General features: G+C 41.1%; 2 protein-coding genes across 2 annotated transcripts; both read right to left on the bottom strand.

Moving 5' to 3' along the window:
- Positions 1 to 1,301: 1,301 nt before the first annotated feature.
- On the bottom strand, positions 1,302 to 2,210 carry LOC148684037 (vomeronasal type-2 receptor 26-like). Its single transcript, XM_088656389.1, has one exon. The coding sequence runs from the start codon at positions 2,199 to 2,201 to the stop codon at positions 1,302 to 1,304; it is 900 nt and encodes a 299-aa protein (XP_088512515.1). The 5' UTR covers positions 2,202 to 2,210.
- Positions 2,211 to 5,839: 3,629 nt separating this feature from the next.
- LOC118078717 (vomeronasal type-2 receptor 26-like) lies at positions 5,840 to 13,693 on the bottom strand. Its single transcript, XM_060281817.2, has 6 exons — positions 13,524 to 13,693; positions 12,338 to 12,515; positions 10,761 to 11,615; positions 8,255 to 8,482; positions 7,462 to 7,588; positions 5,840 to 6,741 (listed from the first exon to the last, which is right to left on the bottom strand). Exons 1-6 carry the CDS (start codon positions 13,691 to 13,693, stop codon positions 5,840 to 5,842), a joined length of 2,460 nt encoding a protein of 819 aa, XP_060137800.2.
- Between the last annotated feature and the right edge of the window lie 1,593 nt (positions 13,694 to 15,286).

Genomic DNA, 15,286 nt, shown 5'->3' with positions numbered 1-15,286 from the left:
ACCTCTTTGAAACAGCAGAAATAGCCCCTGATTTAACCACAACACCCCACTGACTATATGGTTGCTGTAATAGATGATGTAGATACAGCATCATACAACCGAAGCCTTAAACCCAAGCTATGCCCACAAACAGTTCATTTGGGGGAATAACAAAGATGGAATGCATTGCTAGATGAAATCAGCAGAGCTGGACAGGTTGCTGAGTGCAGACCTTTCTGGCCTGTATGCAATGAGAACAGAGCTTGGGAATCCCAGACCTGGGAACTGAATATAATGCTGATATTTGGAATTCTCCCCAGGTGAAACCCTTACTAGCAAGCTCCACACCCAGAGTTCTTTTGCCTCACTGGAAAGTGTCCTTGAACTCTGACAATTCCTCTTGTGAGTGTGTGCAGGTACTAGTGCACTATACAAACGCAAAACGTACATTTGTTGCTGCTCACACTTTTGCCTCTGACCCCACGTGTGACAGGCAGCTGGAAGGCTGCTCCCGAAACTTTTTCTCATTTCCTTTTGTAAAAGGTTTGATTTCCCTTCCCCCCATGTGAACTCTAAATCTGGTCTAGGTTCCCCCTCCCCCGACACTCTGGAGCAGATTGGTAAAGTATGAGGCCCACACAGGGTGAGGAGAGGGGAGAAAATCCATTATACAAGCAAAAATGCTTGCACCCACGGGATGAAGCAGTCGGATACAACTCAAAGTGTTGGGGCAGGAGTTTTCTGGAGTTCAGAGCTTTGACTCTCCACAGAGCAACTAGTCAAACGAAACTGCCCATTTGCATGTAGGCAGACAAAATAAACTTTCCACAAATCCTGGGCTCTGTATAATTTTGATTGATTGTTTGAAGTGTTGCATTCAGCAAATAAATGGCAAATCTGTGGCATTCAAAATGGAAGGGCAAAGTTTACATGCTTGTGTTTGCTATATGTTGATTGGCTGTCGGATGTGGGATGGGAGGATAATGAATTAACATAGGATAGCTCCTAAGGAGGGGTATCTTCATATTCACTCAAGGTGGCAGATAATTATGCCACTACATTTGTCAAACCTAAGGAAGAAAGCTTTTGGCTCCCATATCTTGTTTGGTTGGCAGACTTCAGGTAGGGAGTTTATATTACCATAGGATGGTTCCTCTATTCAATCCATATGTTGCGATGTATATGTACTGCCTAATGAGGGAATTAAGGGAGAAACTGTAATCTAAACTGCAATCCAGTTGAACTAATCAGTTGTGGCTGGCTTAAATCCCTTTGCGTAGATTCAAATTAAGATGGACCAGGGCCATAGAATTTTAGATGCTTCACTGATTTCGTCTTCTTAACTGCTCCTTGCTGTTCAGCTCTGGCTTCATTACAATAATATAACATTTTGGGGAAAATGTACAGCCTAGTAAACCAGCACTGGAGGCCAAGATGGAGAAGATCTCCACAGCCACTATATATTTTCCTTTTGTGCTTAAATATGTTGGAACAAAGGACAGCCACACACTGCAAAATACCAGCATGCTGAAGGTAATAAACTTGGCTTCATTAAAACTGTCAGGTAACTTCCTGGCTAGGAAGGCTACAGAGAAGCTGACAATGGCCAGCAAGCCCATAAAGCCCAAAACACAGTAGAACATGGTGACCGAGCCTTCATTACATTCCAGAACAATTTCTTTACTCATTGAGTGCATGTCTAAAGCTGGGAATGGGGGAGAATTTGCCAGCCACACAGTACAAAGAGCAGCTTGAATCAAGGAACAGGAAAGGACAATGGAAGTGGCCTGTTGTTTCCCCACCCATTTCCTCATGCTGGACCCTGGTTTGGTGACCATGAAAGCAAGGACCACAATGACTGTCTTGGCCAACACGCAAGAAACAGCCACTGAAAAGATGATGCCAAAAGCTGTTTGTCGAAGGAGACATGTCACTTTCTCAGGTCGACCGATGAATAGCAAAGCACAAAGGAAAGAAAGCAAGAGCGAGATTAGGAGAGTGTAGGAGAGGTTGCGGTTGTTGGCCTTGACTATGGGAGTGTCCTGGTGCCTTATGAAAATCCAAAGCACCAAAGCTGTAAGGAAGGACAAAGAAAGAGCAAAGCAGGCCAAGGAGATCCCCAGTGGTTCTCCATAAGACAAGAAATGTATGTCCTTTAGCGCGCATGAATCCTTTTCCACAGTAGGGTAATGATCTGGTGGGCACTGAAAGCATTCATCCATGTCTGAAAAAGAAAAGCTGTAGGAGCACAACTACACGCATAATACTAAATTGATCAAAATGAAAACAACAAAACCTGAAATAAGGGCTGCCAGGTTGACACACTTCTCATGTAATTATATTATTAGGAAAATGCCATATTCAGGAATGGTTAATTTGCATTGATCTCTTTTACAGCAAATACTAATGCCAGGATATGTTGGTAGAGCTGTGTCATAACCCTGAAAGGATAGTTACATGCTGTAACACGTTGATTTCCTTCTGCATAAGACAATTGCTACACCTCAGCTGAACCAATACTATCATACTGATCAATCTCAATTCAGGTAAATCTGGAGGAATATTAACATGCACATGTTCCAGCTCTAAACACTGTTTCTTACATTTCTTCCCACTGTCTATAAATCTATTTTCTATACTCGTGTTTCTATACTAGTGTTCACCCAAGGATCCCAGGGCTTTTTACAACATAAAAATACAAAAATACATAAGGCACCTAAACAAATACCTGGTCTGGGGTAGTTCATATGGGGCCTGGCAGTTTTGAGGTATTGCAGTCCTGAAACCCCTTAAGCCGATATTAGATTCATGCCTGACACAACTAAAAAGATAACAGATGATGACTATATGGTTTAGCTACAGGGATGATACAATTATTGGGCAAAGGAATATGTCCTTTTCTCATTCACTGGATCTAACACTGAACTATGGGCCTGACACTCCTAGAGAAAATTAATATAACAAATATATGGCAACAGAGGTTTTTACAAAACAAATCTTACACAATGTCATCAAAGAGGTCATTAGAAGGACATTTATCGAAGTCTATTGGGTTGAATAATATAGAGATCTGAGACATAATACCAGCAACGATGAGGTCTCCTGGCTGGTAATACTTGTGTAGAAAAGGAAGGGGACTGCATGTGCTCCAGGTGTTAGGAATCTTGCACATCCCCTGAAGTAGAACCACTGATAGCAATAGGACAAATCCAACTATCTTGCATGAAATAATTCCTCTTCTACCTAAATTCCCCTGTCCCCACATTCTCTTTCAGTAAGTCCTTTGCTGTGTTGGGTACCCTAACTTAAGTCAACACTACATTGATTTGTGAGTCAGATTGTGGAGTGTAAAGCATCTGTTATTAGCCTGACCAAGCCCTGGCTATCTCTTGTTACACCTTGGAATTGTACAGGCGATATTCACAGCACCCTCCTATCTTCATTGTTAATAATACAGCTCATATTTGCAGCTCCCTTGATATGTGGAAACGAAGCTTCCATGCTTAATTTCATAATTACAGAGAGGATAATAATATCATTGAGATTTACAGGCACTTAGATGTGACGGCTGCAATCATCCGGCTCGTGTGATCATTTGATTGTGTTATGGGAATTAAGAGTCCCAGATAATGTAGCAGGAAACTAGGTGGATGTAACTATCATAGTTAGGACCAGATGGTATTTATATTCACAGCTTTGTACAACCAGGGACCATTGAGCAAATACTATGCTAGATGCATGACACTTGAAAGTGATGTTACTCAGCTTGGTCTGTGCAGGTCTCATTGGTATTCACAAACTGACAGATTAATATGATGATGTTAGAATTCCCCTTGAAAAAATGATGCGTTTGGAGGGAGTTAAATGTCGTTGAAAACCCGCCCTAAGTTTCTCCTGACTTCTGTTCATTTGCTCTTGTTGTATTTTTTAAATAAAACTATTTATTTTCAAACTTTCAAATCTACAAAGAATCCTCAAGCAACCCCCTCCCCCCAAAAAGGTATTCCATAGATCCCCATGGACTTCCCTCATCCCCATTGTGGGTCCTTTATTAACTTTTTGCTCCTGCATCTTCTCTGTAGGACTTCTCTTGATTTTTAATGAGATACCCAGAGAGCAAGGAGCAACTCGTCATCCCAGCTGACTGTCCACCTCTTCCCATTCCAGATGTTGCCCATCTTATAATGTCTGCCAGGGACTATTCATTCCCTGCCCAGGGCTGTACTGCAGAAACTTCCAAGTTCACTTAAGATGAGTTTGGCTTCAATGGACCTTAAGGCCCTAGGAATTATAGACTGGTTAGCTTAACATCTGTCCTGGAAAGACTGAAAGTACAGTTCAATCATTCATTCATAATTTTATTTGTACACTGCACTTCCACTGAAAGAATCTTACTCCAAGTAGCTAACTACAAGAATACAGGAACACATCTCAAAATCAACAGTGTCAAGAACAATTTCAGAATAAAAGAACAACAGAATAGCAAATATAACAACATAGAAAAAGCAACATTTTAGTGTAATAAATATAGCCAGGTTACATTAATAGTATCACACCTCTTGGAAACAGTAGAAACAACCACTGATCTAACCACAACACCCTGCTGACTATATGGTGGCTGTAATAGATGGTGTAGATACAGCATCATACAAGCCGGATCATTAAACCCAAGCTATACCTACAAACAAGCCGTTCTGGGGAAAAACACAAGATGAAAAGTTCTGCTAGATGAAATGCACTCATCAGTAGAGCTAGACAGGTTGCTGAGTGCAGACCTTTCTAGCTTGGGAACAGGGCTTGGGAATTCCAGATCTGGGAGCTGAATATTATGCTGATATTTGGAATTTTCGCCAGGTGAAACCCCTTACTAGCCAGCTCCACACTTGGATATATTTCGCCTCACTGGAATGTGTCCTTGAACTCCGACAATTCCCCTTACTTGACTTGTGAGTATGTGCAGGTACTAGTGTACAAACGCAAAACTGACATTTGTTGCTGCTCACACTTTTGCCTCTGACCCCACGGGTGTGACAGGCAGGTGGAAAGCTCCTCCCGAACCTTTTTCTCATTTCCTTTTATAAAAGGTTTGATTTCCCCTCCCCCATGTGAACTCTAAATCTGTTCTAGGTTCCCCCTCCCCTGACACTCTGGAGCAGATTGGTAAAGTATGAGGCCCACACAGGGTGAGGAGATGGGAGAAAATCCATTGTACAAGCAAAAATGCTTGCACTCATTGGATGAAGCAGTCGGATACAACTCAAAGTGTTGGGGCAGGAGTTTTCTGGAGTTCAGAGCTTTTGCTCTCCAAAGAGCAACTAGTCAAACGAAACGGCCCATTTGCATGTAGGCAGACAAAATAAACCTCCCACAAATCCTGGGCTCTGTATAACTTTGATTTATTGTTTGTACTGTTGCATTCAGGAAATAAATGGCAATGCTGTAACATTCAAAATGGAATGGCAAAGCTTACATTCTTGTGTTTGCTATATGTTGTTTGGCTGTCTGATGTGGAGAAAAAATAATGAATAAACATAGGATAGCTCCTAAGGAGGGGTATCTTCATATCCACTCAAGGTGGCAGATAATTATGTCACTACATTTGTCAGACCTAGGAAAGAAAGCTTTTGGCTCCCATTTCTTGTTTGCTTGGCAGACTTCGGGTAGGGAGTTTATATTACCATAGGATGGTTCCTCTATTCAATCCATATGTTGCAATATATATGTACTGCCTAATGATGGAATTAAGGGAGAAACTGTAATCTAAACTGCAATCCAGTTGAACTAATCAGTTGTGGCTGGCTTAAATCCCTTTGCGTAGATTCAAATTAAGATGGACCAGGGCCATAGAATTTTAGATGCTTCACTGATTTCGTCTTCTTAACTGCTCCTTGCTGTTCAGCTCTGGCTTCATTACAATAATATAACATTTTGGGGAAAATATACAGCCTAGTAAACCAGAACTGGAGTCCAAGATGGAGAAGATCTCCACAGCTACCATATATTTTCCTTTTGTGCTTAAATATGTTGGAACAAAGGACAGCCACACACTGCAAAATACCAGCATGCTGAAGGTAATAAACTTGGCTTCATTAAAACTGTCAGGTAACTTCCTGGCTAGGAAGGCTACAGAGAAGCTGACAATGGCCAGCAAGCCCATAAACCCCAAGACACAGTAGAACATGGTGACTGACCCTTCATTACATTCCAGAATAATTTCTTTACTCATTGAGTGCATGTCTAAATCTGGGAATGGGGGAGAAGTTGCCAGCCACACAGTACAAAGAGCAGCTTGAATCAAGGAACAGGAAAGAACAATGGAAATGGCCTGTTGTTTCCCCACCCATTTCCTCATGCCAGATCCTGGTTTGGTGACCATGAAAGCAAGGACCACAATGATTGTCTTGGCCAGCACACAAGAAACAGCCACGGAAAAGATGATGCCAAAAGCTGTTTGTCGAAGGAGACATGTCACTTTCTCAGGTTGACCGATGAATAGCAAAGCACAAAGGAAAGAAAGCAAGAGGGAGATGAGGAGAGTGTAGGAGAGGTTGCGGTTGTTGGCTTTGACTATGGGAGTGTCTCGGTGCTTAATGAAAATCTGAAGCACCAAAGCTGTAAGGAAGGATAAGGAAAGAGCAAAACAGGTCAAAGAGATCCCCAGTGGTTCACCATAAGACAAGAAATGTATGTCCTTTGGCAAGCATGAATCCTTTTCCATGTTTGGGTAATGATCTGGTGGGCACTGAAAGCATTCATCCATGTCTGAAAAAGAAAAGCTGTAGGAGCACAACTACACGCATAATACGAAATTGATCAAAATGAAAACAACAAAACCTGAAATAAGGGCTGCCAGCTTGATATCTGAAAAATAATCGGCCACACTTCTCATGTAATTATATTATTAGCAAAATGCCATATTCAGGAATGGTTAATGCCCCCCCCCCCTAGATCTTAGGACCCAACTCAGCTCCTGAAGCTCAATGTTGTCACTTACGGTCACGATTCTAGCAGATTTTACTTGTTCACATTTTTTAACATCCCAATATGATTTGAACTTCCCAGACTAATATGTCAACTGGAACACAGTTGTGTTTCAGTTTTAGCACTTCTCTGAATTATGAAAGATGGTTCTTGGGTCTTGTTTTTAAGAGAGGGAGGCTGTTGCACCGTTAGCTTTGCCCTGATGTTCTTTCATATTTCTGAAAGTTTCAGTTTCCTTCAGCTTATGATACCTCCTTCATCTGAGTGGTGATTCATTTCATTTATTCTTCTTTTTGGTGTACATAATTACCAGATGTATATGGCTTGGACTGATATTATTGAATATATCAGGATATATCCTCATATCAGGAACCACAACCTTCACTGAATTCTGAACAACTTTCCTGAATTTCCTGAACAACTGAACCCCGGAAGGGAAGTGAGAGTCTTAACATCTTAATGTCAGTATATTTGGAAGGCTGTATACATCCTCTCTCTTACCTGTCTGGTTGGAAATCTTCCCTTCCGGGCATGTAATGCAATCATAGCAGCAAAATGGTTTCCCTTCCTTCTTTGTTTTCTGATAACCCAAAGGACAATTGGCATTACAAAGAGAAAGGGGTTGTGCCTGTCCAAAAATGTAAGAGGATAATGTTTTCTATTTTGCAATATAGTGTATTATATTCTGTTAACTTGCTGAACTATCTCCTTTTATGGTGGAAGAGGCAAGAGACAAATAGGAAGGGGCAATCAATGGCTACTTGCCATGATGGCTTTTGCTCTGTCTCCACAGATGGAGGCAAATGTTGTTGTTCTTATCATCCAATGTAATACATCTCTGGGGGGAAAGTTGAACCGCTGCATTAGCAGTACCAAACCTGGGTGGTGTGTGTCGAGCTCCTGGGTTACCCAGGCAAACAGACACCCTTGCCTACCTCACTGATGTGGTCCAAGGGAAAGGAGAGCCATATTTTACAGATTTGGGTAGGGAAAGGAAACAAGCAAGCCCCATTGTGATAGAAGGAATCCTTATGCTGCCTTGCCCTACATGAAGATGGCCACCTGTAAATTTATAAAGTTTTACTTTTTTCCCAGGTGGCAAATTTGGTGGTAGCAGTGCAATAGTGCATTTAATGAGTGTTACTTAATTGGCAAAACATGGAAGAGCTCTACAGCCATGCCCTGACTCCTACATTAAGCACATGGATGAACATAGCACAGAGCTAGGTCAGTTTCTGAAGTGTAAATCATTGCAGAAGTGATGGATAAGCTACAAAATATGAATTTATCTCACCTGGTTAAACCAGCTGGGCCACACAATGGCTTCTTCACTAATGCTGAACGCTTCTTCTTGGGGAGCCATGGGGTCGATCTTTCCAACTTTCACTCTCCGAAAGGACTGGTTTGGAAATGTAACCCAGTTCATAATATCAAATCCAGACTCTAACTCTCCATTTTGGTTGAAGGAAACTTTTTCCCCACCACTATTATTAAATGAGATGCTTTTAACAAAGTGGTTGAGCTGGGGTTTTTTTTTAAAAAAAATGAGCAGAAAATGAGAGAAAATAAAAGAAAGCCAATTCATATGGATATACAAAAGGCTGGTGATCATTCACACTCGATTACTGAATTTGTTTAAAAGCTTTATACCAAGGAAGAATGGATATGAATGGAGGAAGAGGACTATAGGCCACCTTGAGCTTATTGCAGGAGCATTGAGAGATACATACGATAAACAGATACTGTAATAAACTACAATAATAAAATGTAACAGTAGTACTAATGAAGGAAATGACTGGGCAGCCACGGAACAGGTCAGAATGGTATAGCCACTAGTACATTTATAACAGTGATGTGGTGGAAGGCAGAAGCAGGAAAAAATCCTGCTCCATGCTTAACATTATCACCTTTTGGACTTTGCAGAGAATCTAGATTCTCTCTTTATTCCTTTGCATCTGGTGAGCAGTGGAGATTAGACAAAGTCATGGACGAAATTAGATATATATGGCTATAAGCCACAATGACTATATACTTGCTCCAGAAAAAGGGGCACCGTGCCTCTGAACACCAGACTGTTGGGAGTGGCCTATTGCCATAATGTCCCGATTGAGCACTTCCTACATGTATCAAGTTGGCTGCCTTGGGAAGCCTTTGGACTGATCCATCACCATTTCTACGCCACTTTTAGCATGCTCGGGACATTACCGTCTACAACTGCTCATTCTGAAATGTATTTATACATCCACTGTCATTTTGCCTTTGAGTCTATATGAATGCATGGAATGCAAAGCATGTACAACCACATAGACTTCTAGGTAGACTTTGTAGTTGTAGGCCGCGGGACCTACAGGTATTGGCTATGCTTGCTTGGAGTATGGGTGTTGCAGTTCAGAAACATCTGGAGGGCTGAAGGTTCCCCATCCCTGCCTTAGGACTAGAGACAGAAGTATTTCCATGACACTTCTTGAAGACTGCCAAAATGGCCTGACTTCTTGCAATTTACTGTTTATTTCTGGACTTCTTGGAAACTGGCAAAATGGTCATTTTGGTTGAAATAAACTTTTTCCCCAGCACTATTATTAAAGAAGCTATTTCTCACCAAGCAGCTAAGCTAAATTAGGCAGGGGAAAAGATGGGAAAAGAAGGGTATTTCATAAGAAAATATAACAGGTTGATGATTAACTTTCCTACTTGAGGGATGTGAGCAATGGGCCCTTCAAAAGATTCATAAAGACCAGTAATGGATGTAATAGAAGTCATTGAGCACTACATCACCATCATCTCCTTTTGATGAAGAAGGATGCTGGACTAGATGGGCCAATGTCCTGGTCCAGCAGGATCTTCTTATGGCCTTAAATTAGTGAATGTGGAACAATCAACTCCTGTATATTCTCTTTCTCTACATACAAATGGGCATTTAATTTCACTAACGGTTTTTTTTAATAAGCTCTTTTCATAATGACAGAGAGAGAGAGAGAGAGAGAGAGAGAGAGAGAGAAACCTCTGGTGTAATCTCCTATTAGTGAGAAAGACCTAATCCCATTCAGTATGAGTCAGTCACAGTCCTGAGTGCGGTCCCTAGCAGCTTCTCTTGGCAGATGTAGAACATATTCACACAACAGTGAACTACAGTATGTTTTCAATGTCACATGTCTTTAGATGCTAACCACCCTTGGTAGAAACACTCTGGATTCTTTATTTCTATTACTATTCCCAGGGTTATGGTAAGCATTCCTGCATTATTGTGCTCATGATACTATTGCGAAATAATATTGGGGAAAACTGGGTATTAAGAGTGCCAACATAAATCATATACCCCAGTTTCCCAGTGGCCCTACAAAGTACGCTTCACGCAGAGTTTATAGAAAAACAAAATACGCAAACAGAAGTTGAATTGGCTAAAATACACCACCAAGTGTTTAAAGACCAATCTAGCATGAAACCCCTGACTAGCAGTATACCTTTAAAGTATACAGAAGAAAAACAAAAGGTTGGCTTTCTTTAACAGAAAAACAAACCGACTCGGAAGAGACTTTAAACTAAAGATAAACACTTTCTCTCCCAGCAACTTTACATACCCACATTCCAACCCTTCAAACCTCTCCAAATCTCCCACCATACTCCCACACAACTACCACACAAAATGCTTTCCAACAGAGCCTTATTTACATGGAGTGGAGCCCACGCCTGTGAGCAATTAAACAGAAATTACCGGCACCTGTTTTTCTTAAACAGACAGTATTGACATTGGACCGGCTCAAAAGTAACTTTGATTATTCAAGAAACCCAACAGATATTACCTTCCACATCTGTTGATTCCAAAGCTTCAGCCACCCTTCATCCACTCTGTGCTTGAATTTAGATGAATGGATGGCATGCATGGCATCTGCCACAGCATTGACTGCATTGTAGATGCTATAGCTGTGGCCAGTCATGCTTGTTTCAAAAATAGAGCCAGGAAGAGCCTCCAGCTTCTCCTCCCCGGTGCAAATATCTCCATCCTGCATATTTTCCTCAGAGTCAATGAAATGACACTGAAATGCCTTTTCCCAGTATATCCTCATAAAGCCATCTTCTTTTTCCAAAATGGGATTTCTCATCTGAACAAATTCCTTGAATCCCAAGACCTCCTTTGAGTGAATGGTGAAGGATAGAGAACCATGGAGGAAGTCTATGTCCTGATCTCTCTGAAAGGGAAGTGATGTGAAATCCATCTGAACCGTCATGACCCAAACTTTACCTGTAGCCTTTATTGGTATATCTTCATATTCTGAAATATCAGGAGACATTCTCAAAAGTGTCATGGAATCAATTTCCCCATGAATGATCAACACATTAGCAGTACTTCTCATGGCAACATTAAATGTCTTGAGCCCATCTGCAACCAAGTCCGTAATACCACTAGAATAAGAAATGGATGGAAATCTTCCTATGAAATCAAAGCAGATTCCTCTCAGAATAAATTTTGGAACCACACTCTGTAGAAATCTCTCTCCATTCTCATCATTCACAATCACCACACCAGTCCATAGCCATCTGAAGTGTAGCAGTAACTTCAGAATCCCTTCATATTGATGGTCTATATTTGGGAACATTTGGTTATAGAAAGCGACTTCAGTTTTAATATTTCTCATTGGAGTAGGACCATATACGAGCTAAATTAATGACAGGAAATGAGGAGATGAGAAATTTTATTTAAGTATGCAGTGTTTTTCTATGTTAACTTGTATTGACTGCAGTTAAAATACAATCTAGATTTCAGATTTTGTTTTGAGGGAGTGTTGCTGACATGGGAACTTGCTTTTTCCTCAAACTTAAATAATTCAAAGGTACAGATACAATCCACAAAAAGGTAGAAAAATGTTCTCACCAGTGAAATTGTAGTAGCACATAGTATATATTCTGGTCGAGGGTTGTGGCAATCTACTCAAGAAAATATTTTCAGTTACCTTTCATGGTAGTGTCATGTCATACATTACACTGGCATAACAGGGCTTCCACCATATTCCGTTGTAGGATAAGAACTCCCCATAATCTATGAGCACATTGCCCTTGCTGGCTGGGGCTGATGAAAGTTGGATTTCAATAACATCTGAAGGACACCTTCCTGTACCCCCTCAGCCAGCTTATTTCAATTATTTGTATTAATATATTTATCAAACTCATCATCATTTGTTTCCAAGGCAGTTAATAACGTTCCATATTAAGCAACAAGGGGAGAAACAAATGAAAAAGAACGGACAAAGGATCAACACAGTAACAGTTGCAAAGGGACATCTGATCATCGGCACTTGCAAAGTTCCATCCTTTGGCCTCAAAACAAGACCGAATGGTCTGGGTAATTTACTATCAGAAGACACCTCTGAGAGAATGTTACCTGTGGAATCTTGTAGTTGCTCAGTATATTTGCCATATGAAGACAAACCTCAGAGTTCGGACCTCCAATGACTGCTGCTAGATAATTCTGGGTGTCACACTTGTAGTTGGGGATGAATCTGCTGTACGTAGAGAGGAGTTCCAAGGCAGCACGATAAGTCCAGCTTTGACTAAAATGGCTGTTGTAGATGTGGAAGCCCAGGGTGAGGTTGGGTAAGATTTGGACGTTTGCATTGATCTCTTTTACAGCAAATACTAATGCCAGAATATGTTGGTAGAGCTGTGTCATAACCCTGAAATAATAGTTACATGCTATAACACATTGATTTCCTTCTGCATGGGACAATTGCCACACCTCAGCTGCACAAAAACTATCTTACTGGCAATCTCAATTCAGGTAAATCTGGAGGAATATTAACATGCAAAGGTTCCAGCTCTAAACCATTGTGTTTAAATCTAGTTATTTTTTAAATTAAATTTCTATACATGTGTTCATCCAAGGATCACAGGGTAGTTTACAATATAAAAACACAAAAATACATAAGGCACCTAAAGAAATGTAACAAAGGCACCAGGTGAGCCTTTTTCAGCAGAGTATTCTACAAATGGGGAGCCACTGCAGAAAAAGGCCCTGAACCTCTTGTCAAGGAGGCACACAAAGAAAGGCCTCAGGTGATGATTGCATGGTCTGGGTTAGTTCATATGGGGCATGGCAGTTTTGAGGTATTGCAGTCCTGAAACTAAGAGAAGGATCCTTGGAAAAGACCCTGATGTTGGGAAAGATTGAGGGCACTAGGAGAAGGGGACGACAGAGGACAAGACGGTTGGACAGTGTTCCCAAAGCTACGAACATGTTTGACCAAACTGCGGGAGGCAGTGCAAGACAGGAGTGCCTGGCGTGCTATGGTCCACGGGGTCACAAAGAGTCGGACACGACTAAACGACTAAACAACAACAACAAAAGTCCTGAAACTCCTTAAGCCGATATTAGATTTATGCCTGTCACAACTAAAAGGATAACAGATGATGACTAATACGGTTTAGCTACAGGGATGATGCAACTATTGGGCAAAGGAATATGTCCTCTCATTCACTGGATCTAACACTGAACTATGGGCCTGGCACTCCTAGAGAAAATTAATATAACAAATATATGGCAACAGAGGTTTTTACAAAACAAATCTTACACAATGTCATCAAAGAGGTCATTAGAAGGACATTTATCGAAGTCTATTGGGTTGAATAATATAGAGATCTGAGACATAATACCAGCAACGATGAGGTCTCCTGGCTGGTAATACTTGTGAAGAAAAGGTAGGGGACTGCATGTGCTCCAGGTGTTAGGAATCTTGCACATCCCCTGAAGTAGAAGCACTGGTAGCAATAGGACAAATCCAACTATCTTGCATGAAATAATTCCTCTTCTGCCTAAATTCCCCTGTCCCCACATTCTCTTTCAGTAAGTCCTTTGCTGTGTTGGGTAGCCTAACTTAAGTCAACACTACATTGATTTGTGAGTCAGATTGTGGAGTGTAAAGCATCTGTTATTAGCCTGACCAAGCCCTGGCTATCTCTTGTTACACCTTGGAATTGTACAGGCAATATTCACAGCACCCTCCTATCTTCATTGTTAATAATACAGCTCATATTTGCAGCTCCCTTGATACGTGGAAACGAAGCTTCCATGCTTAATTTCATAATTACAGAGAGGATAATAATATCATTGAGATTTACAGGCACTTAGATGTGACGGCTGCAATCATCCAGCTCGTGTGATCATTTGATTGTGTTATGGGAATTAAGGGTCCCAGATAGTGCAATTTGTAGCAGGAAACTATGTGGATGTAACTATCATAGTTAGGAGCAGATGATATTTATATTCTCAACTTTGTACAACCAGGGACTGTTGTAGTAAATGTAGTATTGTAAAGTTCATTAGTGGGTCATAAATCCTTAGACCCACACAGCCAATCTTCAATGGCTGCCCAGCACGCTCCCCAGCTCGCTCTGCAAAGCTTCTTCTTGTTCAGACCCAGCAGAGTTGCAGCGCAGCTGGAACAATGGCAGTCTGTGTCTTCAATAAAACACACTAAACTCAGTGGCTTCTAATCTAACTCAACTTTATGACAGAATAATAATAAAAAAACAGCAAAACCAACAGACGCTAGCTGCATGTTTGCAGCTCTTATCTCTAGAACTCTCTCCTACACACTCCTCTCTGGCAGAGACTCATACTCGGACTCTCAGACTCAAAATCAAAACTGAACTCAGAACAAGGGAAATTGCACGTATCACTTGTAGGCAGACACCCATAGAATCAGAACGCCTCCAGTGTTTCTGTGTTCCAGTGATTCTCTGTGTTCACCAGAATCCCAACATTGAGCAAATGCCATGCTAGATTCATGACACTTGAAACTGAAGTTACTCAGCTTGGTCTGTGCAGGTCTCATTGGTATTCACAAACTGACAGATTAATATGATGATGCCAGAAATCCCCTTTAAAAATGATGTTTGTGGAGTGAGCTAAATATAGTTCAATACCCACCCTAAGTTTGTATTCTCTGCAGTCCTGACTTCTGTTCATTTGTTTTTTGTTGTATTCTTTATAAAGTTATTTATTTTCAAATATTCAAATTCGCAGACGATCCTCAAGCAACCCCCCCCCCCAAAAAAAAGTATTCCATAATTTGCCATATACTTTCCTCCTCCCATTTGTGGCTCATTTATTAACTTTATTCTCCTGCATCTTCTCTGTTGCACTTCTGTTCATTTGTAATGAGATACCCAGAGAGCAAGGAGCAACTCGGCATCCCAGATGACACTCCACATCTTCCAATGCCAGATGTTGCCCATCTTATGATTTCTGCCAGAGACTATTCATTCCCTGCCTAGGGCTGTACTGCAGAAACTTCCAAGTTCACTTAAGATGAGTTTGGCTTCAATCGACTTT

The sequence above is a fragment of the Zootoca vivipara genome, chromosome 12, assembly GCF_965207765.1.
Source record: "Zootoca vivipara chromosome 12, rZooViv2.hap1.1, whole genome shotgun sequence".
In the NCBI taxonomy this organism is placed as follows: domain Eukaryota; kingdom Metazoa; phylum Chordata; class Lepidosauria; order Squamata; family Lacertidae; genus Zootoca; species Zootoca vivipara.
This window is presented reverse-complemented; position numbering and strand designations above follow the sequence as displayed.

What these genes read in the sequence shown, in the direction of transcription:
- LOC148684037 (XM_088656389.1), bottom strand. Translation starts at nt 2,201, where the DNA reads ATGGATGAATGCTTTCAGTGCCCACCAGATCATTACCCTACTGTGGAA.
- LOC118078717 (XM_060281817.2), bottom strand. Translation starts at nt 13,693, where the DNA reads ATGTGCAAGATTCCTAACACCTGGAGCACATGCAGTCCCCTACCTTTT. An exon ending in GCAACTACAAGATTCCACAG is followed by an intron (nt 11,616 to 12,337) that starts GTAACATTCTCT and finishes TCATTAATTTAG; the next exon opens with CTCGTATATGGTCCTACTCC. An exon ending in GGAATCAACAGATGTGGAAG is followed by an intron (nt 8,483 to 10,760) that starts GTAATATCTGTT and finishes AAAAAACCCCAG; the next exon opens with CTCAACCACTTTGTTAAAAG.